Source organism: Physeter macrocephalus, unplaced genomic scaffold, assembly GCF_002837175.3.
Source record: "Physeter macrocephalus isolate SW-GA unplaced genomic scaffold, ASM283717v5 random_168, whole genome shotgun sequence".
In the NCBI taxonomy this organism is placed as follows: Eukaryota; Metazoa; Chordata; class Mammalia; order Artiodactyla; family Physeteridae; genus Physeter; species Physeter macrocephalus.
Genome location: NW_021145457.1, coordinates 79,483 through 98,292, shown reverse-complemented (window position 1 = coordinate 98,292; position 18,810 = coordinate 79,483). Strand labels below are relative to the sequence as shown.

The 18,810-nt window shown below is 51.5% G+C and overlaps 1 protein-coding gene across 25 annotated transcripts in view; it reads right to left on the bottom strand.

The window, feature by feature from the left end:
* Nucleotides 1–2,000: 2,000 nt before the first annotated feature.
* Nucleotides 2,001–18,810, bottom strand: part of LOC114484924 (transforming acidic coiled-coil-containing protein 2-like) — an 80,147-nt gene continuing 63,337 nt past the window's right edge. For 24 of the 25 annotated variants that reach the window (XM_055082570.1, XM_055082571.1, XM_028484418.2 and 21 more), the window contains 3 exons: nucleotides 10,765–16,050; nucleotides 10,080–10,193; nucleotides 2,002–7,286 (listed from right to left, as the gene is read on the bottom strand). In XM_055082570.1, coding sequence (XP_054938545.1) covers nucleotides 7,232–7,286; nucleotides 10,080–10,193; nucleotides 10,765–16,050 — 5,455 coding nt within the window. In that variant the 3' untranslated portion in view covers nucleotides 2,002–7,231. Of the gene's footprint in view, nucleotides 9,936–10,079; nucleotides 10,194–10,764; nucleotides 16,051–18,810 lie in introns of all 25 variants that reach the window. The other variant, XM_055082574.1, reaches the window with a different exon arrangement.

The following is an 18,810-nucleotide window of genomic DNA, read 5'->3' as shown; positions in this document are numbered from 1 at the left end:
ATGGGTGGTACCTGTCTCAAAGGATGAGCATCCCCGCTACCAGGCCTCAGGAGCCAGGGACTCTGCACCAGACATCCTTCAAAGGGGGCCCTGAAAGGCAGTCTGGCCTAAACCGAGACCTCAAGCCCAAGCTTGGCACTCTCCCCTCATCCAAATCCTCACTTTCTGACAACTCTGGCCACGCCCACTTAAATACCAGCCGCTTGGTCACCTGCCAGGAGGGGGTCTCCTTCACCAGCTATTGTGCTACAGCATCTGGAAGTCAGGCGGCCAGACAACTTTCATCCCTGCCCCTTCCTCTAGGAGTCTGGGATGGGCTAGCAGCTCAAAACGTCTTACTAAGTCGTCGGGCAGTTTGACCCATAAGACACACTCAGAGCTTGCGTTCCGCTGGTGCAGCCTCGGCTGGGCTCACCCCCACAGGCGCTCCATCCCTGCCACAAATGTTAGGTTTCAGCCTCTTTGCAGCCATTCTTGGCAAGAGGTTAACCACAAAGCCCTAGCTTCCCCAAGGGAGAGAAGGCATTCCCCACGTGTGCCTGATGGCTTGACCTTGCATCAAATACAATGTTGCAACAGTGAGGGCCACTCCAGCGGGGAGGCTGTCAGCCACAGTTCCAGAGTAGCTTTAATGGGTAATGACACCTTCCAAAGAATCCAGGGGAGATGCAAATGAACTTCAGCAAATTTCAACGAGCCCTTGTGTCAAAGCACAAACGGTTACTAGTAACCTGCCTGAATAATAGCATTATTATCATTCAAATGATGATAGTAGTAAAAACAGCAGTAATAACAAAAATTACCCCTGATGTTTAAGTCCTTACTGCATGCCAGGCAGGCACTCGGCTAAGCTTTTAACACACATTATTTTTATGTGATCTCCCTAATATCTGTCTGTAGTGGATCCTAGCATTATACACATTTTACAGGTGAGGAAACTGAGGCTTAGAGTAGCTAAGGAATTTGCTCGAGGTTGGAGAGTCTAATGGCAGATCCAGAAGTTAGACCTGGCCATCTGCCTCTGGAGTACCACCTGGCCTGGTTTTCCAGGACAGAAAGCCTCCAACAGATAGCGAGTTGAGATGAATTATTCAGCAAAGGCTCACGGAGCGCCCACTGTGTTCCACGCAGAGTATCGGGTGCTGGGTAACCAAGAGCTGCATCTGCAAATCTAACCTTCCTAAAGAAACAAGATCGTGACTTCTTCTCTTGGCCACAGGCCGACACCCACTTTCTATAGAGGTGACCGTCACCATGTGTCCCACCAAATATTTCTAGACGGAGAGTTCAGGCTCATGACACCCACCTCCTGATCTAGAGTCAGAGGACACGGCGGCGCGGGGAGGGGAAGGAAGTGCAGTCGCTTGGCAAAGGCGTGAAGGCACACAGTGAGTGGCAGGAGGCGGTGAACCCCCCGATCCCTCCGGAGGGAGGGTGCTGAGCACCCGGCTGGTGTCAGCAAACCGCACGCATCGCTCCCCGGCAGTGCCTGCCCACCGACTGCCCACCTGCCCCTTCACCCCAACCCTCTCTCCAAGGGAGGAGGGGTGCCCAGTGTCCTAGCTCCTCCCTGAGGGGGAGACCTTGGCTGGCCTTCTAAGCCCCTGGCCTGGCTACACATTTGCTGGGGGCCTGAGCCCGCTGTGGGGATGGAGCTGTCTTCAGGAGCCCCTGCCGCTCAGGGACCTTGTCTGCAGCTCTGCCGTCACAGCTCCTGGCTATGGAAAGCTGGCTTGTGCACGGTACTCTGTATCTTGCCTCCTCTAATCACCTTTAACCTTCCTTTAAGCCCCAGGAGACATCATTGGCCCATTTGTCCGTGACGAAGCCGAGGCTTGGAGAAGTGACCCGATCAGCCAGCAAGGCCCAAGAGCGGGGGATCAGGATTTGAACTCCAGGACCTAACGCTCCCCTCCCTCCAGCCTGATTTCACCGTCAGCCTCACGTCTGGTGCCTCCTCCCCCCATCCTCCCTGCCCTCCCTCCCTCCCTCGCGGGGCCCTGCTTCCCTCCACCTACGGCTGCTCCCGGCCTGAGGACTCAGCGCTGACCGCATCCACTGCACACTGCGGTCCTCTCTCTGCGCACCCCGCCCACTCCCAGGGCACAGGTGTACCCCTCCCCTGAGGTTTTTCTTCCCGGACACCCTCTGACCACCCTACCAAAGGAAAAGGCATCAAAAGTCTCAGTAATCAGACCCGTTACAGTGCCTTCCCTGGAAACAGAGAAACACTTGCTCGGTCTACCTCTGAATCAGCAGGCTGCTAAAATATTTAACACCTGACGACTTAACATGCTTGAGAAGAAAGGGGAGGCCGAGGTGCAGTTAGCTGGGGCCTCTGACCTTGCACACCCCACCACGGTAAGCTTCTTTCCCACCCTGCCCGCTTCTTGGGACAAGATCGGTACAGAGACGGCATGTCAGCTCCCTCCCAGCCCGGATGGGCACCCTTGCAGATGTGGCCAGTGGGGATGGGTAGGCACAGAGAGTTCTAGATCAAGTGTTTGGAGCCAGTTGACTGGGTTACCCGGGCCTCCTTACCAGGCCTGGGTGTGAGGTTGCACCGGCTGAGACAAGGCCTCCGGCCGGCCCGACAATGAGCATCCTTGGTTCAGGGGCCAGAGAGACGCCTCCTGCTGGTCCGTGTTGCCAGGCACTTGTGCCATGAATACACCCCAGTCTCCACTCTGGAGGCACAGCTGCCTGACTTTCCCACTGGCAGAGCCAAGGGGTGGCAAGGAGGAACCCAGGGCTCACTGAGTACCACTGGGCATCTGAGCTCTGCAAGGGCTTCACACAGAACCTCTCGGAATCCAAGCTGCCGACGGGGACGCTTCATCTCTTATGTACACATGAAGGAACGACGTCTTCAGGTCGGGCTGTCCCATGCAGAGCCCACTACTCCACGTGGCTATTTCAATTGCAGTTTTAATTAATCAAAGTTAAATAAAATTCACAATTCAGTTCCTCCCTAACCCTGAAACCAGCCCCAGATTTTCGAGTGGCCTCATTTCAGGTGTGTAGCAGCCACCCGTGGCTAGTGGCTGCCATACTGGATGGCGGAGATACAGAACATTTCCATCATCGTAGAAAGCTCCAGTGGACAGAATGTCTTAGAGAATAACCTCCCCAAGATTCCCCCTGGCTAATAAGTTACTGATCAGGGATCCAAACATGGATTAGATGTCTGAAGAACTCTCCAGAAGAGAGGTTCCAGCCCCAGCCCTAACTCTCATTAAGCCACTGGCCTTGAGCAAGCCATGTCACCTGTCCCGGCCTCCTCTTCCTCCTTTGCACAAGGGGCACACAAGTGGTACCTACTAAGGGTTGAGGTGAGGCGGAAATAAGATGCTAGACGTGGAAGTACTTTGGCCCAGAAGGAGGAATAAGTGAAAGGGAACTTACACTGGATACTTATTTTGTGTTGGGCCCTCTAAATAAAGTGGCTCGTTTAATCCTAGGTATTATATACCCCCACTTTACAGGTGGGTAAACAGTTTCATCAAAGGTGATGCCCCCAAGGTCACAGAACTAGAACTCGGCCTGGAACTTATCTGTAGACCTCCAGGCCTATGCTGGTCTCACACAACAGAACTCAATTCTACAGTCTTCTCTCTAAAGCCTAGAAGCAGGTTTGGGGCCGCGTTGCTGGGAAGAATGGCCCCATGCCCTGGGGCAGGTCCTCGGTTCAGCTCAGGCATCAAGGGGAAGCATGTCGTCACGGGCCAGAATCTGATTCTAGTTCTGCCGTCAGGTAGCTCTCCCTCGCCCCACCCCTATTCCGAGTCTCGACAAGAATGCGCCCAAGTTTCCTTCCGGATATCCAGCTAGAGTCTAAAATACCCATTTCTCAGTCACACCTACTGAAACAAACCTGCATCCTGGTCTAAAACAGTGGAGGTAACGAGAGGTTCCAGGAAGAGAAGCGGATGAGTTCGGACACGTTCATTTGGAAAATCACCACCTTGCCCTGAAACTGGCCTGGGATTCTTTTTTCAGTCTTTTTTTTTTTTTTTTTTTTTTTTTTTTTTTGCGGTACGCGGGCCTCTCACTGTTGTGGCCTCTCCCGTTGCGGAGCACAGGCTCCGGACGCGCAGGCTCAGCGGCCATGGCTCACGGCATGTGGGATCTTCCCGGACCGGGGCACGAACCCGCGTCCCCTGCATCGGCAGGCGGAGTCTCAACCACTGCGCCACCAGGGAAGCCCAGGCCTGGGATTCTTAAGTGGCTCTTCCTGCATCAGATCCAGATGTGGCATAGCAGAGGCCTCAGGGCTGAGGGGCTCAGAAACCCAGAAGGGCTAGACCAAAGTAGTGGCGTTCCCGTCACAGGCACCTGGAGGGAGGGAACCAGCCCCTTGCCTTCAGGGCGGCTGCCACCTTTGGTGTGGGTGCCTCATAATCCAGCTTTCCAAAGTGACTTGGCATTATTCCCAAGGACAGATTCACCTCTAAAAAAATTTGTTTTAATTACGGAACACAAAAGCTTCAGAACATAAAGCCTACATTTTTAAAGGTCCCTTGACTTTTACAGTACGATGGTTCACAATGATTGAGGCTGTGGATCGTGATGTAAATCCACGTTATCTGTAGAGTCGTTAGTTCTGAGGTACTTTTGAACCATGTAACAAGCTCCTGTGAGCCGAGCAGGGTTAGTAGGGCTCGCATATGACAGAAGCAGAGGCATAGAGAGGTCAACCGGCTGGAAAAAGACTCAGCCAGCCTCATGTCTCCCCATTCCTGTGGGGTCTGTTACTATATCATTGGGAGACCTTGGGTATTTTCTTTGTTTGCTTAATTCCCAGGATGTTGTTGTTTTTTTTTTTTTTTTTTTTGTGGTACACGGGCCTCTCACTACCGTGGCCTCTCCCGTTGCGGAGCACAGGCTCCGGACGCGCAGGCTCACCGGCCATGGCTCACGGGCCCAGCCGCTCCGCGGCACGTGGGATCTTCCCGGACCGGGGCACGAACCCGCGTCCCCTGCGTCGGCAGGCGGATTCTCAACCACTGCGCCACCAGGGAAGCCCCAGGATGTTTTTGAATAAAGACATTTAAAGTGATAATAGTGGTTACCATTTGTATTTTAGACTCACCATATATCAGGCATTATACTAGGTGGCTTTGGAAACATTCCATTTTAATCTTAATTCCAACCCTAACAAGGAAGTATTATTTTTCCCATTTTATAGATATGGAAACAGGATTGAAAAGTTAAGCAGCTTCTCCAAAAGGCATCACACAGCCAGTAAGAGGTCTCTGGGATATAAACCCTCCATCTTACTCCATGTCTCCCTTTGGGGAAGAAAATTGCTCCGAGGGAAAGAAGTGTCAGCACTGTAGCTCTGTAATAGCCCTGTAATAGCCCAATACTTCTCAAAAGGAAGTTTAAAGTAATCCAAGCAATGTAATGTAAAATCAAACCCAGAAGGGTGGGGGTGGGGACCAGGACCTGTCATCCTGGCTTTATCTGCTAAGAGACCTAGGCTTGGTAGCTTCTTTTCTTTTCCTTAATGTATACAGCTGTAGCCCTCCTCAAAACCTTATTCTGAAACTCAAAAACATGGTGTCACAGCTGGTAATTTTAGAAGGAGGAGGAGAGAGAAGGAAGAAACAGACCCAGTGGGGGGAAGGGCAGGAAGTCGCTCCAGCCCTGCCTTTGAGCACAGCCGGGGCTTCCTGGACAAGATGCCGGCTGCCCCCTGCTGCTTCCTCCTTCTACTCGTCAACGCCTCAGCCCAGCTGCCCTTCGTGGTTTAGCCTAGGTGTACGCCAAGACCCAAAGCACCTGGGAATAGTTTAATTCTCTCAAATGCACTAGTAATTGAAAATGATACCTTTCCAACCATTTCCCCAAATGGAAAAAAAAGAGACCCCTTTAAATAAATATTCAGCAGAAACAAGCTTGGTGATGTCCACGATGGATTCAGAACTACACATCTGACCATCAGTGGTGTGAAAGCAAAATGCCAAATTCTAGACTTTCCATCCACTGAAGACAGTCGTTGTATATAGAAATCCACAGCCAAGCCATCTGTCCACAGACTCCTATTTCTTGGAGTTGGGTGTACATGTACCCCTTGGGTGGAGGTGAGCAAAGCCACAAGATACCCACAGCACATCCACCAGCAGGGCCAATCTGACATCAAAAGATGGGAAATTAAGCAGCAAAATATTTGTGCTCCCTGCATCTACCTGGATATGAGATTGGGTCACTAAACTATCCTGTCACCAAGACAGAAAAGAGACATTTCTTAGATATTGAATCTGATCTGTGGTATCAGCTCCACTCAAGTTAGCAGAATCTCAAAATTCAATAGATTCAACAGAAGCACGTCACCTGATAACCAAGAGAGTAGAAAATATGGTTTTGACTTGCTTTGCTCTTCTCGTGGCAACTCAAAGCATTATTTTTATGTTGAAATACAATATGATATGGTACACAATAAAAGATACACATAAAGTTTTACAATAAAACAAGATCTCAAAATTTTTTAACTTGAAGCAGATCGCTGTGGGCTACACAGTAGGGGCTAAGAAAGAATTCGCTCTCTCAGCCATGAAGACATTTTAACAGACAAGGAAGTCAGCCCTGGAAAAGAAAGATGGCCGGGCTGGAACCTCAACCTCAAGAAGACGAACAGTTACCACTCAGTCCACTGCAGGAGAAAAGCCCATCCCACAGAACTGTAATAGGAAACCTAACCCCTGCCAGGGGCTGGAATGCACTGGAATTGCGTTTGATCAGTTATCTCAGCCCTCACTGCAACTCAGCGAGGCAAATAGAGTTGTGACCTCCCCATTCTACAGATTGGCAAACCGAGGTTAGGTATGTAACCTGGAAGGTGCACAGCTGGGTGTGAACCCAAACTTCACCAACACCCTAGCTCCTGGCAGTGTCTGCCTCAGTGTGGCCACCCAACCTCCCCCAGACCGCTGCCAAAATTCACCTTCACGTGCAACAGCTCCTGTTCCCAGGATGCGCTCCTCTGACCTTGGCCACACTTTCTCTGAGGCCTGCCCAGGTCCACGGCACAGCTCCCTCCTGGTGAAAGGTCCACCGGAGCTACTGAGCCTACCCCCAAGGCAAAGAAGCATTCCCTACGTTGTGTTAAAGTAGGAATGAAGTTGCTGGGCTGAGAGATGAGGGTCACCATGGGAAGGCTTGGCCTTCTGGATCATTCGATAGCTGTGAGAGCTCTGTGAGGAACTGGGGTGTTCCAGAGGGCAGCTACTCACCATGTGGAACCGTTGAGGGCTTGGAGTGTGGCCGGTCCAAACTGAGACGCACTGTGGGTACAAAATACAGCCCAGCTTGCAAAGACTTCATATGAAAGCAAGAATGTAGGATATCAAATTAATAATTTATATATTGATTGCATGTTGAAATGATAATATTTGTGTTATATTGGGTTACATAAAATGTATTATTGAAATTAATTTTACCTGTTTCTATTTAGTTTTGAATATGGCTACTAGAAAATTTAGGATTACATTTATGGCTTACGTTCTATTTCTTTTTTTTTTTAACGTCGTTATTGGAGTATAATTGCTTTACAATGGTGTGTTAGTTTCTGCTGTATAACAAAGTGAATCAGTTATACATATACATATGCTCCCATATCTCTTCCCTCTTGCGTCTCCCTCCCACCCTCCCTATCCCACCCCTCTAGGTGGTCACAGAGCACCGAGCTGATCTCCCTGTGCTATGTTATGTTCTATTTCTATTGGACAGAGCTGGTCTATACCTTCCAGAGACCTTGGACTGTCTACTAAGTATAAAGTGGAATCTGTTGGGGTCCATTTAGTCAGGTGCTGCTGCCCCTGTAATTCCCCTCGAGGGAGGGGAGACAGAGGTCGCCCCACCTGGCAAGCTGGAGGGGAGGGGCCATTCAGAATTCTTTCTGGAAATCCTCAGCCAATAGGAGAGTGGCAGGCCTTTTTCCTAAGAACCCAAAGCACAGGAAAGGTCAGCCCTTTTCCATCCTCATTTCCTTCAAGGACCAGGGCAAAGCAGGTTCTGGAGCCCAGTGATCTAAATAGAAGTAGACCAGGGGCCACAAATGCAAGCCCGGAATGCAAAAGCTACATAGGTAATTTTAAAAGGTCGATAGCCGCATTAAAAACAAGAAAAAAATGTGAAATTAATTTCAGTAACATATTCTAACCAAGTACATCCTAAATATTATCATTTTAACGTATAACAGTATAAAAATTATTAACGATGTATTTTGTATTCTTTATTTTTTGGCCGCACTGCACGGCTTGTGGGATCCGAGTTCAAAGCGCAGAGCCCTAACCGCTGGACCGCCAGGGAATTCCCTGTATTCTTTTCTTCACACTAAATCTTCAACCTCCGGGGTGTGTTTTACCCTTACAGCACACGTCCATTCACATGTGACCAGTGGCTGCCAAATTGGACAGCACAACTCAAGAATCTAAAAGTCTACCAGCTACACAAAGTGCACAGAACACCCATTATAATGTAAATGTCTACTGCTCTGTAAACTGTGATAAGTCACACTACTTCAGCCACTAAGATTTATGTTTGCAAAGAGTTCTGATGGCAGCAGAAAAAAAGGACTCAGAATTTAAACAGGAGAAAACAGTGGATGAGGCGACACTAACATAATAAACACCAGTCATCGTTAGTTGGTGTGGTTGTGGATTCTTCTCTTTTTCTTTATACTCTTCTATACCTTACGAATTTTCTAATATTAATTTAGAAATTATAATTTTAAAATTTAAAGTGATTAAAACAAAGAGCCATGAAATACTTATTGAACTACTACTATATGCCTGGTCCTGAGATCTTCTTGTTCTCCAAGAAGGGGATAAAACATCCAGGGACTGAAGAAGGAGCTAATATGACAGTTATGGGGAGGGGAGGGGAGGGGAGGGGAGGGGAGGATTTTCCAGTTAGACATTTTTTCCTACACTTTAACTGGAGATGTCAAAAATACATACGAGCAGGGGCTGCAGGGAATTTTGTGCTAAGTCAGCAGTGGAGACAAGTGTCCAATGCAGATTAAAACTGCATCTGTCTCGGCAGCAACGTCCGTATCTCATTGGCCCAGGGTTATGAGAGTCGCCCTCGACGGGCAGGAAAGGCAGCTGGGTGTGGGCGGAAGTGCTCAGACTCGAAAAACAGGTGATCGTGAATTCTTTCAGCATGTGCAGAATATGCAACAAATCATTTACAAAATGCCTGCAGCTGTTTGGTAGGCTACACTGGTCAGCCACAGGTACTAATTTAAAGTCCAACCCCGCCCCGCTCACACACGCGTGTGCCTGCACACACATACACATACACACACACATACCCGTGGAGAGCTCTGGAAGAGCCAAAGATCGAAGGATGCTGCACAGCTTGGTCAGAATGTGTCTTTGCCACAGTATCTCCCTCTCCCGCAAAGGATGAAATTTCCCAGCAGCTGCTGCTGTGCAACAGGGTGGCATTTCACTTAGGAAAGAACAGGCAGGTACGCTGCAAAGTGTGAAGGTCTGGGATTCACAGCTGCATCTATCATTTGTCCCCCCCCCAATCTTGAGAGGGGTGTGACTGCTGCTGGTGATTAGACATTCCTGCTTGAGATTAGGGCAAAGTTGAGCCCATTTGCCTCAAAAGGTAATGAACTAGATTAGGAGGTGTCGGGCTCAGGGGGTTGGGAAACATGAGGTGTGCTGTCTAAGGGGCTCAGGCTTCCTTTGTTGGGGGGATAACCATGTTCTAAAATTGACCGTAGGGATAATTGCACCACTCTGTGGATATATTAAAAGCCACTGAATTGTACACCTTAAATGAGCAAATTATATGCTTTGTGAATTACATCTCAATAAAGCTGTTAAGGAAAACAAAGATAAGCTCAGACATGAAAGCAACTCACTCAATTCCTTTTACAGCAATGGAGCTCGTAGTTATCTTAGGCACTGCTTTACCTGTATAAAGAACGGGAGTGACTAGGTGTTTCTTTCTTAGATAAAGACTCATATATTAGCAGTACTCTCCTTCGCAAAACATCCAGCATGTCTCTGCCAAGGCACGTATCATGGTTCTCCAAAGGCTGCTACCTTTTCACTGACCTTTCTGCTCCTGCCGCACTTCTGGTCTCGTCTGAAATGACCTCGCCCATGACATTTGGAAAATCCTTCTCAGGAACCAAAGGTAAGGTGGATGGGCCGGGCCCAGAGCTCTTTCTGGGATAAGGTAAAAGAAGCAATAAATATTAAAAAAGGCATTTTTCTCCATGTCCTACTGAAAAGCCCATTTCCTAATTAAAGCTTTAAGTGTCTACTTCACCAAAATCTCTAGAAAAAATTAGCTTCAGGCAGCAAATGGCTTTGAGATGCTTTGGGATCATTTAGGTCTCTCTGCGTAACTCTGCATAAATAAATCCAGATTCAAAAGCAGATGTATTTGGACTCCAGGAAAACTTCTGATTGACCATAACCTATGACCTTATAGCGCACTGCCAGCCTGTAAACATTTCATGCTTTGCGAACAGTTTCAGTGAGAAGAATTAAAAGAACACAAGGCGAGGAATGAGACACGTTAAACAGACAGCTCCCAGGCCTCCAAACCACTTCTCACATTTTTTTCAGAATCACAGCACACCCAGAGATTGTGAGCAGGTAAATTTAAACAACTAGATATGGAAAATTTACCTTCTTAAAACCACCCATCTCTTTGATTGACTTTTTAAAACCAAGTGGGAACCACTTTTGAGGCTGACCCCATATCCCCATAGGAATGTATTCTTTTAAGTACCTCTCAGCATCTAGCGCCTCTGGATCCAGGCTTTGCAGCTCCAGGTCTCGAATTTCGTCAGGTTCTGCAGGTGAGGAGACACGCACCTTCCCATCCCCAGCAGGAGCGGGGAGCTCAGGCCCGGGTTGCTCCTCAGCCTGCGGGTGCCCGGCCGGGCTGTCCCCGCTCGGGGCGGCTGCGGCCTGCATCCTCGGAGCCCCTTCACAGCAGCCTGGGTCCCCACGGCTTCCCGGCAGAGCCGAGGCACAAGCCGCACCAGAGAACATTCTCGTAGTACCTGCTTCAGGCAGGTGGGCAGACACACGTGCCCCGGTCTCAGCCGTGCTCAACGTGACGTCACCCTCTGCTTCCCTAGCAGCTTCTGTTCCCAAGCCGGGCTCCAGGGAAGTATCCAGCACTTCCCCAGCTGGTGGCTCCAGGGTGCTCTGGGTGCCCAGGGCGTCCTGTGTTTCCGAGATCCCAGCAGCACCTCCATGCCTCCCCTCACCCCTCAGTGTGTCTGGGGTACAGGCCTCACTGATGGCCTCGGCCACAGTCGGAACATTCCCATGGGGAGAAGATGCTCCCTGGGCAGAGGTGGACACTGACATGTCACCCAGAGCCCCTGGGTGAGAAAAGCCCTGGGCACCATCTTCTCTGGGTTGACTGTCTCGGCTAGATGTTTCCTGGTGCTGTTTTCCAGAAGGAATTCTGTCGTCTTGAACTGCGTCCCCTTCTCCACGGCTCTGGGGAGCCACCTGCCAGCCAGCATCGGGAATCTCTGGAGAGGTCACCTGTGAAGACACACCCGAAGCTGATTCCTGCCGGCCGCTTTCCTGCTGTGAGGGGGCCTGGCTCCCAAGCCCCGGCCAGCCTTCCCCAGGCCCCTCTGGCTTCTTGCTTTCTGTCAGCGTCTGTGGAGGCCCGCTCATTTCCTTCCCCACACTGGCACCTGGCAGGCTCTGCTCTGCAGCTGGCCATGCCGGCCCCGGCAGCTTTTCTGGAGCTGGATCCTGGGGACCCAGACGAGAAATCTCAGCCTCTACAGCCAGCTCTTGCTTCTCCTTTGACTGTACCCAGAGTCCGGCAGGAGTGGTGGGGAGAGGGGCGATGGCCACTCCTCGAGTCCCATCTGGAAGCTTCTCTGGGCTTGGCGTGGCGAGGTCCTTGGCCATCACACTCTTCCCAGCTCCTGCCTTTTCTCCCAGTGTGCTCTGGGGCCGATCGGCGGTCAGGGCTCCAAGCACAGACTTCTCAAAGATCTTGGTGATGTGTTCCCTGAAGTCAGGGAGCCCAGCGATCATACTGGTCTGCCTGGAGCTTGCGTCTACACCGGCTGAGGCTCCCTTCCTGGGATCCTCGGAAGGGTCTGCCATCCTCTCCCCACTGCGCTCTCTCTCCCTGGCTGCATCACCTGCCGTGCTCTCCTCACTGGCAAGGTGTGCTGAAAGGTCACTGGGCTTGGCACTTGCCCCGGGAGCTCTTGACCCTTTCTGCTCCTCTGTGGCCTGCTTACCCTTGGCCAGAAGTGGCACCCTGTCCAGGTAGGGCACGGAGTCCACAGGTCCCTCAGAGGTCCCAGCTTGGGGGCTTCCGCTGCTGGCTGGCACGGCAGAGATTTCCTCACCTGCAGCTCCTGGTTGCCAGAGGAAGGCAGGGGAGCCACACGGTACCTTCGTGGAGGAGGCATTTTCCAAGACAAGCAGGGTCTCCCGTGTGGGACAAGGGCTTTCACCAGGAGCTCTGAGGCCTTGAGGTGAAACAGCTTTCACGCCACTGTCTTCTGCCCCTTTCCTGGCAGTGCCCTCCACGTGCAGGTAAGGAGTGTCAGGGGCAGCCTCTTCTGGTGGCCTGGACGACAGGAGCCTCTTTGGGTCAGGGACAGCCTGGGCTGCAGAAATATCCACCTCGCTCCTGGGAATCCCACCCAGCTCTCTGGCTGGCAGCAAGGCATCCTGGCAGCTGGCGAAGGGCTGCTCAGCTTGGCAGGGCTCACCTAGGGCACAGGTAGAAGCTTCCTCCCCAGGGGAGGGAAACTGCTCTGCTGGGAGGAAGCCACCACTCCGAGCAGCTTCTCCTGGCTCCCCCGGAGCCCGTTGTGTCCCCAGGTCTCCTCCGTCAGCGTTCCCACCAATCTCAGCAGTTCCACCACCCGCACCTTGATCCTCGGCTGATGGGAAACTTTCAAGAAGCTTCTGGGCCTCTGCATCCGTGGCAGTGGGACGCTCCATTTCCTTCTGTGGGGCTAACCCTGATTGCCGCCTGCCCTCCTGGGTTTCGTCACCGGCCTCTCTCTCTGGGGCCTCCTGGGTGGCTGTGACTCTGGGGCCGGCAGGTGCTGGAGCTGGTGGGCAGCGAGCTGCCTTCAGGAGAGCTACTGAATCAGGCCGACAAGGCGGGGCCCCCACTGTGTTCCCACTTGCCCTCTCCGTCTTACCCAAGTCCTGGAGCGGGGGCCAAGCGTCAGCTGCTTCCGAAATGCCTGCATCCCCAAGACATGCCTCTTCATGCTGGCTGCCAGCTTTCCGCCCATCAACCAGCTCCTGCTGGGACTTGTTTGGCCCCTGTCCAGCACAGCAACTTTCCTTTCTGCTCAAGCTGTGTGCAAGAGAAGAGTCTTGTGAGGTGTCTGCTGCTGGAGGTGGGCCCCTGGACAGCTGACTGCCACTGCATTCTCCCTCTTGCCCACTCCCCCCTAGTGTAGACAACTCCCGTCTCTTTGGGGCTGGCTCCGGAACTGTGTGCCCGGGAGCTGAACTTGGAGCATCAGACAGACTGCCCTTGGGGAGCTCACTTTGACGTTCTGATTCAGAAGCCTGTTCCTTTGCTCCCTGAGCGGGCAAGCGCACATCTTCCCGAGGTTCCACAGGTATGTGGATCTGGGGAGAATCTGCACCCAGGTTCTTAAACTCTGCATCACCTGGGTAAGTCTCTTTCTCGCTTTCGCACTGTTGGGACTTCTCCCTGAGCGTTTCAGGGATGGATGCTTCTGGGTCCGTTTGGGGCTGCTGGAGACGGTTCTCAGAATACAACGAGGGCCTCCCAGATGCAGCTACTCGTATCCCGCTGTCCCCCGGGCAGGACAGCTTTTCCTGCTGATCTTGCTCCAGGCTGAGGGTCGCGAGCCCACTGTCCGCTGCCAAGTTCTCCTCCTCAGCGGGAGGGAGCCCATCGGTGTGGACCTCCTGTCCAGCTGCATCGCGCCCCAGCCCATAGGCGTGGGGTGGTGTCCGCAAGCCCTCCCCCTCACAGCTGCTGGGCCTCTGCGCGGATGGGTGGCTCCTCGTCTTTATTTCAGATTTGCCCTCCGCCTCCTGGGCTTTGGGGACGACCTCTGTAGCAGGAGTCGACAGGAAATCCGATTTCTCTGATTCTAAAGCAGGAAGAAGGTCCATTCTTCCCAATCCCCCCACATCCTGAAAGGTGTCAGGATACTTGGTCTGCAGTCCTGGCCCCTCCCAGACAGCTCCCTGGGGAAAAACGTGTTTACCGGCTCCATCCGGCCCAGAGGGTGGGATGGGATCCTGCTCGTAGAGCTGGTGCATTGAAGCAGATGCATGGACCACTTGGGCTTCTCCCATCATCCCCCAGGCCGCCGAGCTCCAAGCTGCATCTTCTGATGGAGAGCCGGGCCTGTCCACGTGCCCGGGGGCCTCCTTTCTGAGTGGCTGTGCTGAGGCCACGCTGGGAAGGCTGTTGCTCCCCACATCGCCAGTTAGCTGTGAAACCTCATCCTTTTCCCCCTTTGGGTCAGGCTTCTTGCAGCCACAGGCTTCGGGTTGCTCTCCCTGAAGGTTCCCAGGATCTGCACCCTCAAGTGGCTCTGGGGCTGCTTCCTGTCCTCTAGGGTCGGCCCCAGGTAGTCTGCTTTCCTTAGCCACAGCTGGACCTTCAGGGGCTTTGGCTTCAGCCTTTGGCCCCAGTGACCTTCTGGCACTTTCATCTGATGCACCAGGAGGGGGAAGAGGCAGGACCCCTTGTCGGACCTCGTGGCTGTGCTCCCTATTCCAGAGCTCTTCCCTCTCCTCCGGGGGTGAAGGAGCAGGAACCTCTCTGGGGCCCCCTTCTGGACCCTCTCCCTCACCTCCGAGGTCTGATGCGTGCTTCTCCTGTCCTGCCAGCCCTGCTTCTGCCTGCTGTTTAGCCAGATCTGTAAGAACAGGCCTCTCAGCACCGGAAATCATCTCTCTGGGCTGTTCTGCAGCAGCAGAGGCCCGAGCAGCTGGCTGTGAAGTGAGGCTTGAAGCTGGATCCGTTTCCTCAGTCGCTGCGTGTGGGGCAGGCTCGGGGCTCACAAGCAGGCCCCCCTCGGGCTGGTCACCTGCCGTCACACAGACAGCTTGACGGGGCTCGGCTCCTTGCCTCCCTGTCTGCGAGTGACCCCGAGCATCAGGGGCGTCCAGAGTCTCCTCCCAAGAGCCCTTGGCCCCCGGTGCCAGGGCAGGACCCAGTGACTCCCAGGGCAGCTCTGTGGGCGGCGGATGCGCTCCCACTTGCCGCGGGCAGCCTTCCCGGGCAGCGACCTTCGCTTCGGCTCCTTGGGTCGCCCCCGAAGCACTCCCGCTGGGAGGGCAGGCCCTGAGGACTCCCGAGTCATCGGTGAAGTCCTGAGGCGGCCCCTCCGCTTGGCATTTAGGGGCTGGAGCTTGCGGGGTAGGGTTCTCGGGTTTTGGGGGGGACTCTTCCAGGCCGGCTGAGCTCTCTTGGCCTGGCTGGGCTGCAGCAGGGGCCATGGGGGCTCCCCGCCCAGACTCTGGCAGGGGAAAGCCACCTGCAGCCTCTTTCCCTTGGGACTCAAAACCACCAGGCCAGCCATCCTCTCCACACAGCTGCACCTTCATCGGCTCTCGAGGAGAAGCTGCTGAAATTCCCGGCAACTGGTCAATGGAACTGGAGGAAGACAGTTTCTGCCCCTCTTCTTGCTTCGGTCCTCTCTCTCTTCCGGCGCTGGGGGCGATTGCAACCACCCTACGCTGAGTAGAGCTGTCCATCCCAGGGACAAAGGCTGCTGGGGCGTATCCTGGGGCATTTGGGGAAGGTTCCCTCTGGGGGTGTCGAGCCAGGGGACAATCTTCAGGTTCCGCTGCTGGGCTTGCCAAGCAACCTTTCGGGGCGCCCTCGGCAAAGGGCACGGAGGCCAAGGGGCTCCCCTGCTCCCAGGGCTCCGGTGGGCTGGGCAGTGGAGGATCTTCTTGGCCCCTGGCTTCCCGTGGGTGCTTCCTTGGCTCAGTCACCTCTGGGGACACGATGCAGGGATACCGGCTGGCAGCACCTTCAGAAGTGGAGCAGGAACCTCCGTGCCCGACGCTGCCAACAATGAAAACATTTATTGTCTCATCAGTTCTCATGGATGCCAAGGACAGAGCCACAGCCCAGGCGGAATCACTCCACACCTCTCCCCACTAAAGGCCACAACACACACCATCCTCGTGCATCTCGTTCCTCTCCATGAAGAGACACCCCCAACCCCACCCCTCCTGTAACCATGACATGTGCCCTCACTCTCTGCAAAAATTAGTGCAGAAAATCGCAAACATTCAATCTGAGGCTTTCCATGCTGGTCAGTAGTGAACTGGGAAATATGGAAACTAATTCATAATTGTCTACAATGCAGGAAACTCAGAACATTTTTGATAAATATAAACCATGAGAGAGAATTTGGATGAGCTCTGTGTAGTTTACAAAGAGGTCCTGAACACTTCTGGGGATCCTTGGATGTTCAGGAAAAAGGCAAAAATGGGCAAAGCCAAGCTTTGAAATCAAGAGCTATTCTTGGCAAAAAGTTAACTTGATTCTTTACATTCAGCGGGTGGTACCGTGAGGCATAATCCCCAAATCAATTCTATTTAGCTGTGGAATTTCTGCATATGACCTACATATAAAATTCCTGGGAGCTGAATTACCTGCATACCCAGATGTATCTCAGCTTGAACTCACTTTGCTGTACAGTGTGTAAAGAAAAACTGTGAACATGCAGGAAACTTGGGGGAATATGGCTCAGAGTCATGGACTTGCTATAGATCATCAACTATCCAGTTATTGTAAAATAGCTTATCACATGCCATAGTTAGACTGTGTTTCTCAATTCTTTATAGTTTTAATTAGGTGTAATTTTTAAATTTAAAAGCAATATACGGCCAATACAAAATTTTGAAAATGTAGAAAAAATGCTTGCCACCTGAAGTGTTCTAGTGAATTTCCTTCTTTTCCTACACAACTCTTTAGGGGGTGCAATTTTTGTTATTTTTACATAGCTGTGATTCTATATACGTTTACGGTCATATATCTTTCAGTTTCAAAAGAAATTGCTCAAGGCAAAGTTAACAGAAGTATGGGTTTTCCTAGGGCTTTTACCATGTTCTTTGAAATTATGACAGGGAGGAAAATTTATGGCATCTTCTTGTAACTATTACATACACACATATTCACATATTCATAGACCCACAGTGTTTTGGATACGACCAGAGGAAAGAATCTGTTCTGCATGTCCACTACCAAAATCCTATCTTTCCATGCAGGGCAACGCACATACATTCGTTTATGAGACATGCATATAGTGGGAAGATGAAGTACATTTCGGTTTAAATTTAGAAATATGTGTTATGGACTGAATTGTGTCCATCTAAAAATCCATACGTTGCAGTCCTAATCTATAATGTGACTGTATTTGGACACAGGGCCTTTAAGGAGGTTAATTACAGTTAAGTGAGGTCATAAGAGGGAGGTCCTAATCCAGTAAGACTGAAGTCCTTATAAGAAGAGGAAGGGATACCAGGAGTCGCTCACACAGACAAGAAGGCCATGAGCGGATGCAGCAAGAAGGTGCCATCTGCAAGCCAAGAAGAAAGGTCTCACCAGAAACCAACCCTCCAGCCCCCTAACCTTGGAATTCCCTAACTGAAAAAATAAATTTCTGTCATTGAAGCCACCCAGTCTGTGGTCTTCTCTTATGGCAGTGTGAACAGACTAATACAATAGGTATATTGGGCATTTATTGTACTATCCTTTCAACATTTTTAAGGTTTCAAAATTTCCAAAATGAAAAGCTGGGAAAATAATAATGGATGAAATTTATTGGACATCAGTGCTTTACATGGAAGAGAGAGCGTTGGCTACTATCTCAACCAGATGAGCATTTTCAGACCAAAAGCAAGGCTGACAAGAGCAAAGAAGAGAAAACTCAGAGGGTAAGTTATGTGACTCCCTCCAGTCCTCACATGGTCATGAGGACGGACATGCCCACGGAGAGCCCTGGCCCCATGCTGACTGACATGTGTGAAACCACCAGGTGTGCAGGTAACGTGCCTTGGCCTGGCCTCTGCAGAGCAGCATTTCTGGAAATCAATGGATTGTTCCAGAACCAGAAACTCTGCACTCTTGAATCTGGCCATTTTCCTTTTAATAAGCACTTTACACTGAATTGTGTCCCAGTCTTTAACTAGGGTGTCAAACGGTTTAGTAGCTAATGAGATCAATGGTGTGTAATTCATAAATGAAGCGCTCCTATTTATGTCTGCTTGTTCAAGAAACGCAGAACACAGCCCCTCTGCGCTGGTAACAAAACAAACAAAGCAGCTTTGTTGTCCTGTCTCTGACAGCAGCTGCTAGCTCAGGAGTGTGGCTTCCCTTCAGGCTGCCTGAAGTCAGGACCATCTGGGGACAAGATGACAAATTCACTCAATTTGGGCACCTTGAAAACCTGCAGGTCTTTGGAGACAGCAACCAGGAACACATCTCCCAGAGTGTGAGCATACGACTCCATTCAAAATAAGGGCCCAGCCTTGGTTTATTTCGCCTAAGCTGGGCACCAGCAATCTCTGTGACTGCCCATCAGAAGCCAATTTTTAAAACCAGATTAAAGCCACTCACCAGGAGCAGATTTGCCCAAGGGCAGGAAAAATTCTAAGAACTCATCTGTGAGGGCTCTGCGTTAATGGAAGCTTCCATAATGTCCTTTTGTGCTTCAAGATTGAATCACAATGTGTAGGATGGAGGTTCAGCTCAGAATCCAAAGGCAAGCTCTTGTGGGCTGGGCAGCGTGTTCTCAATGGAAGGCTTTCAGCCCAA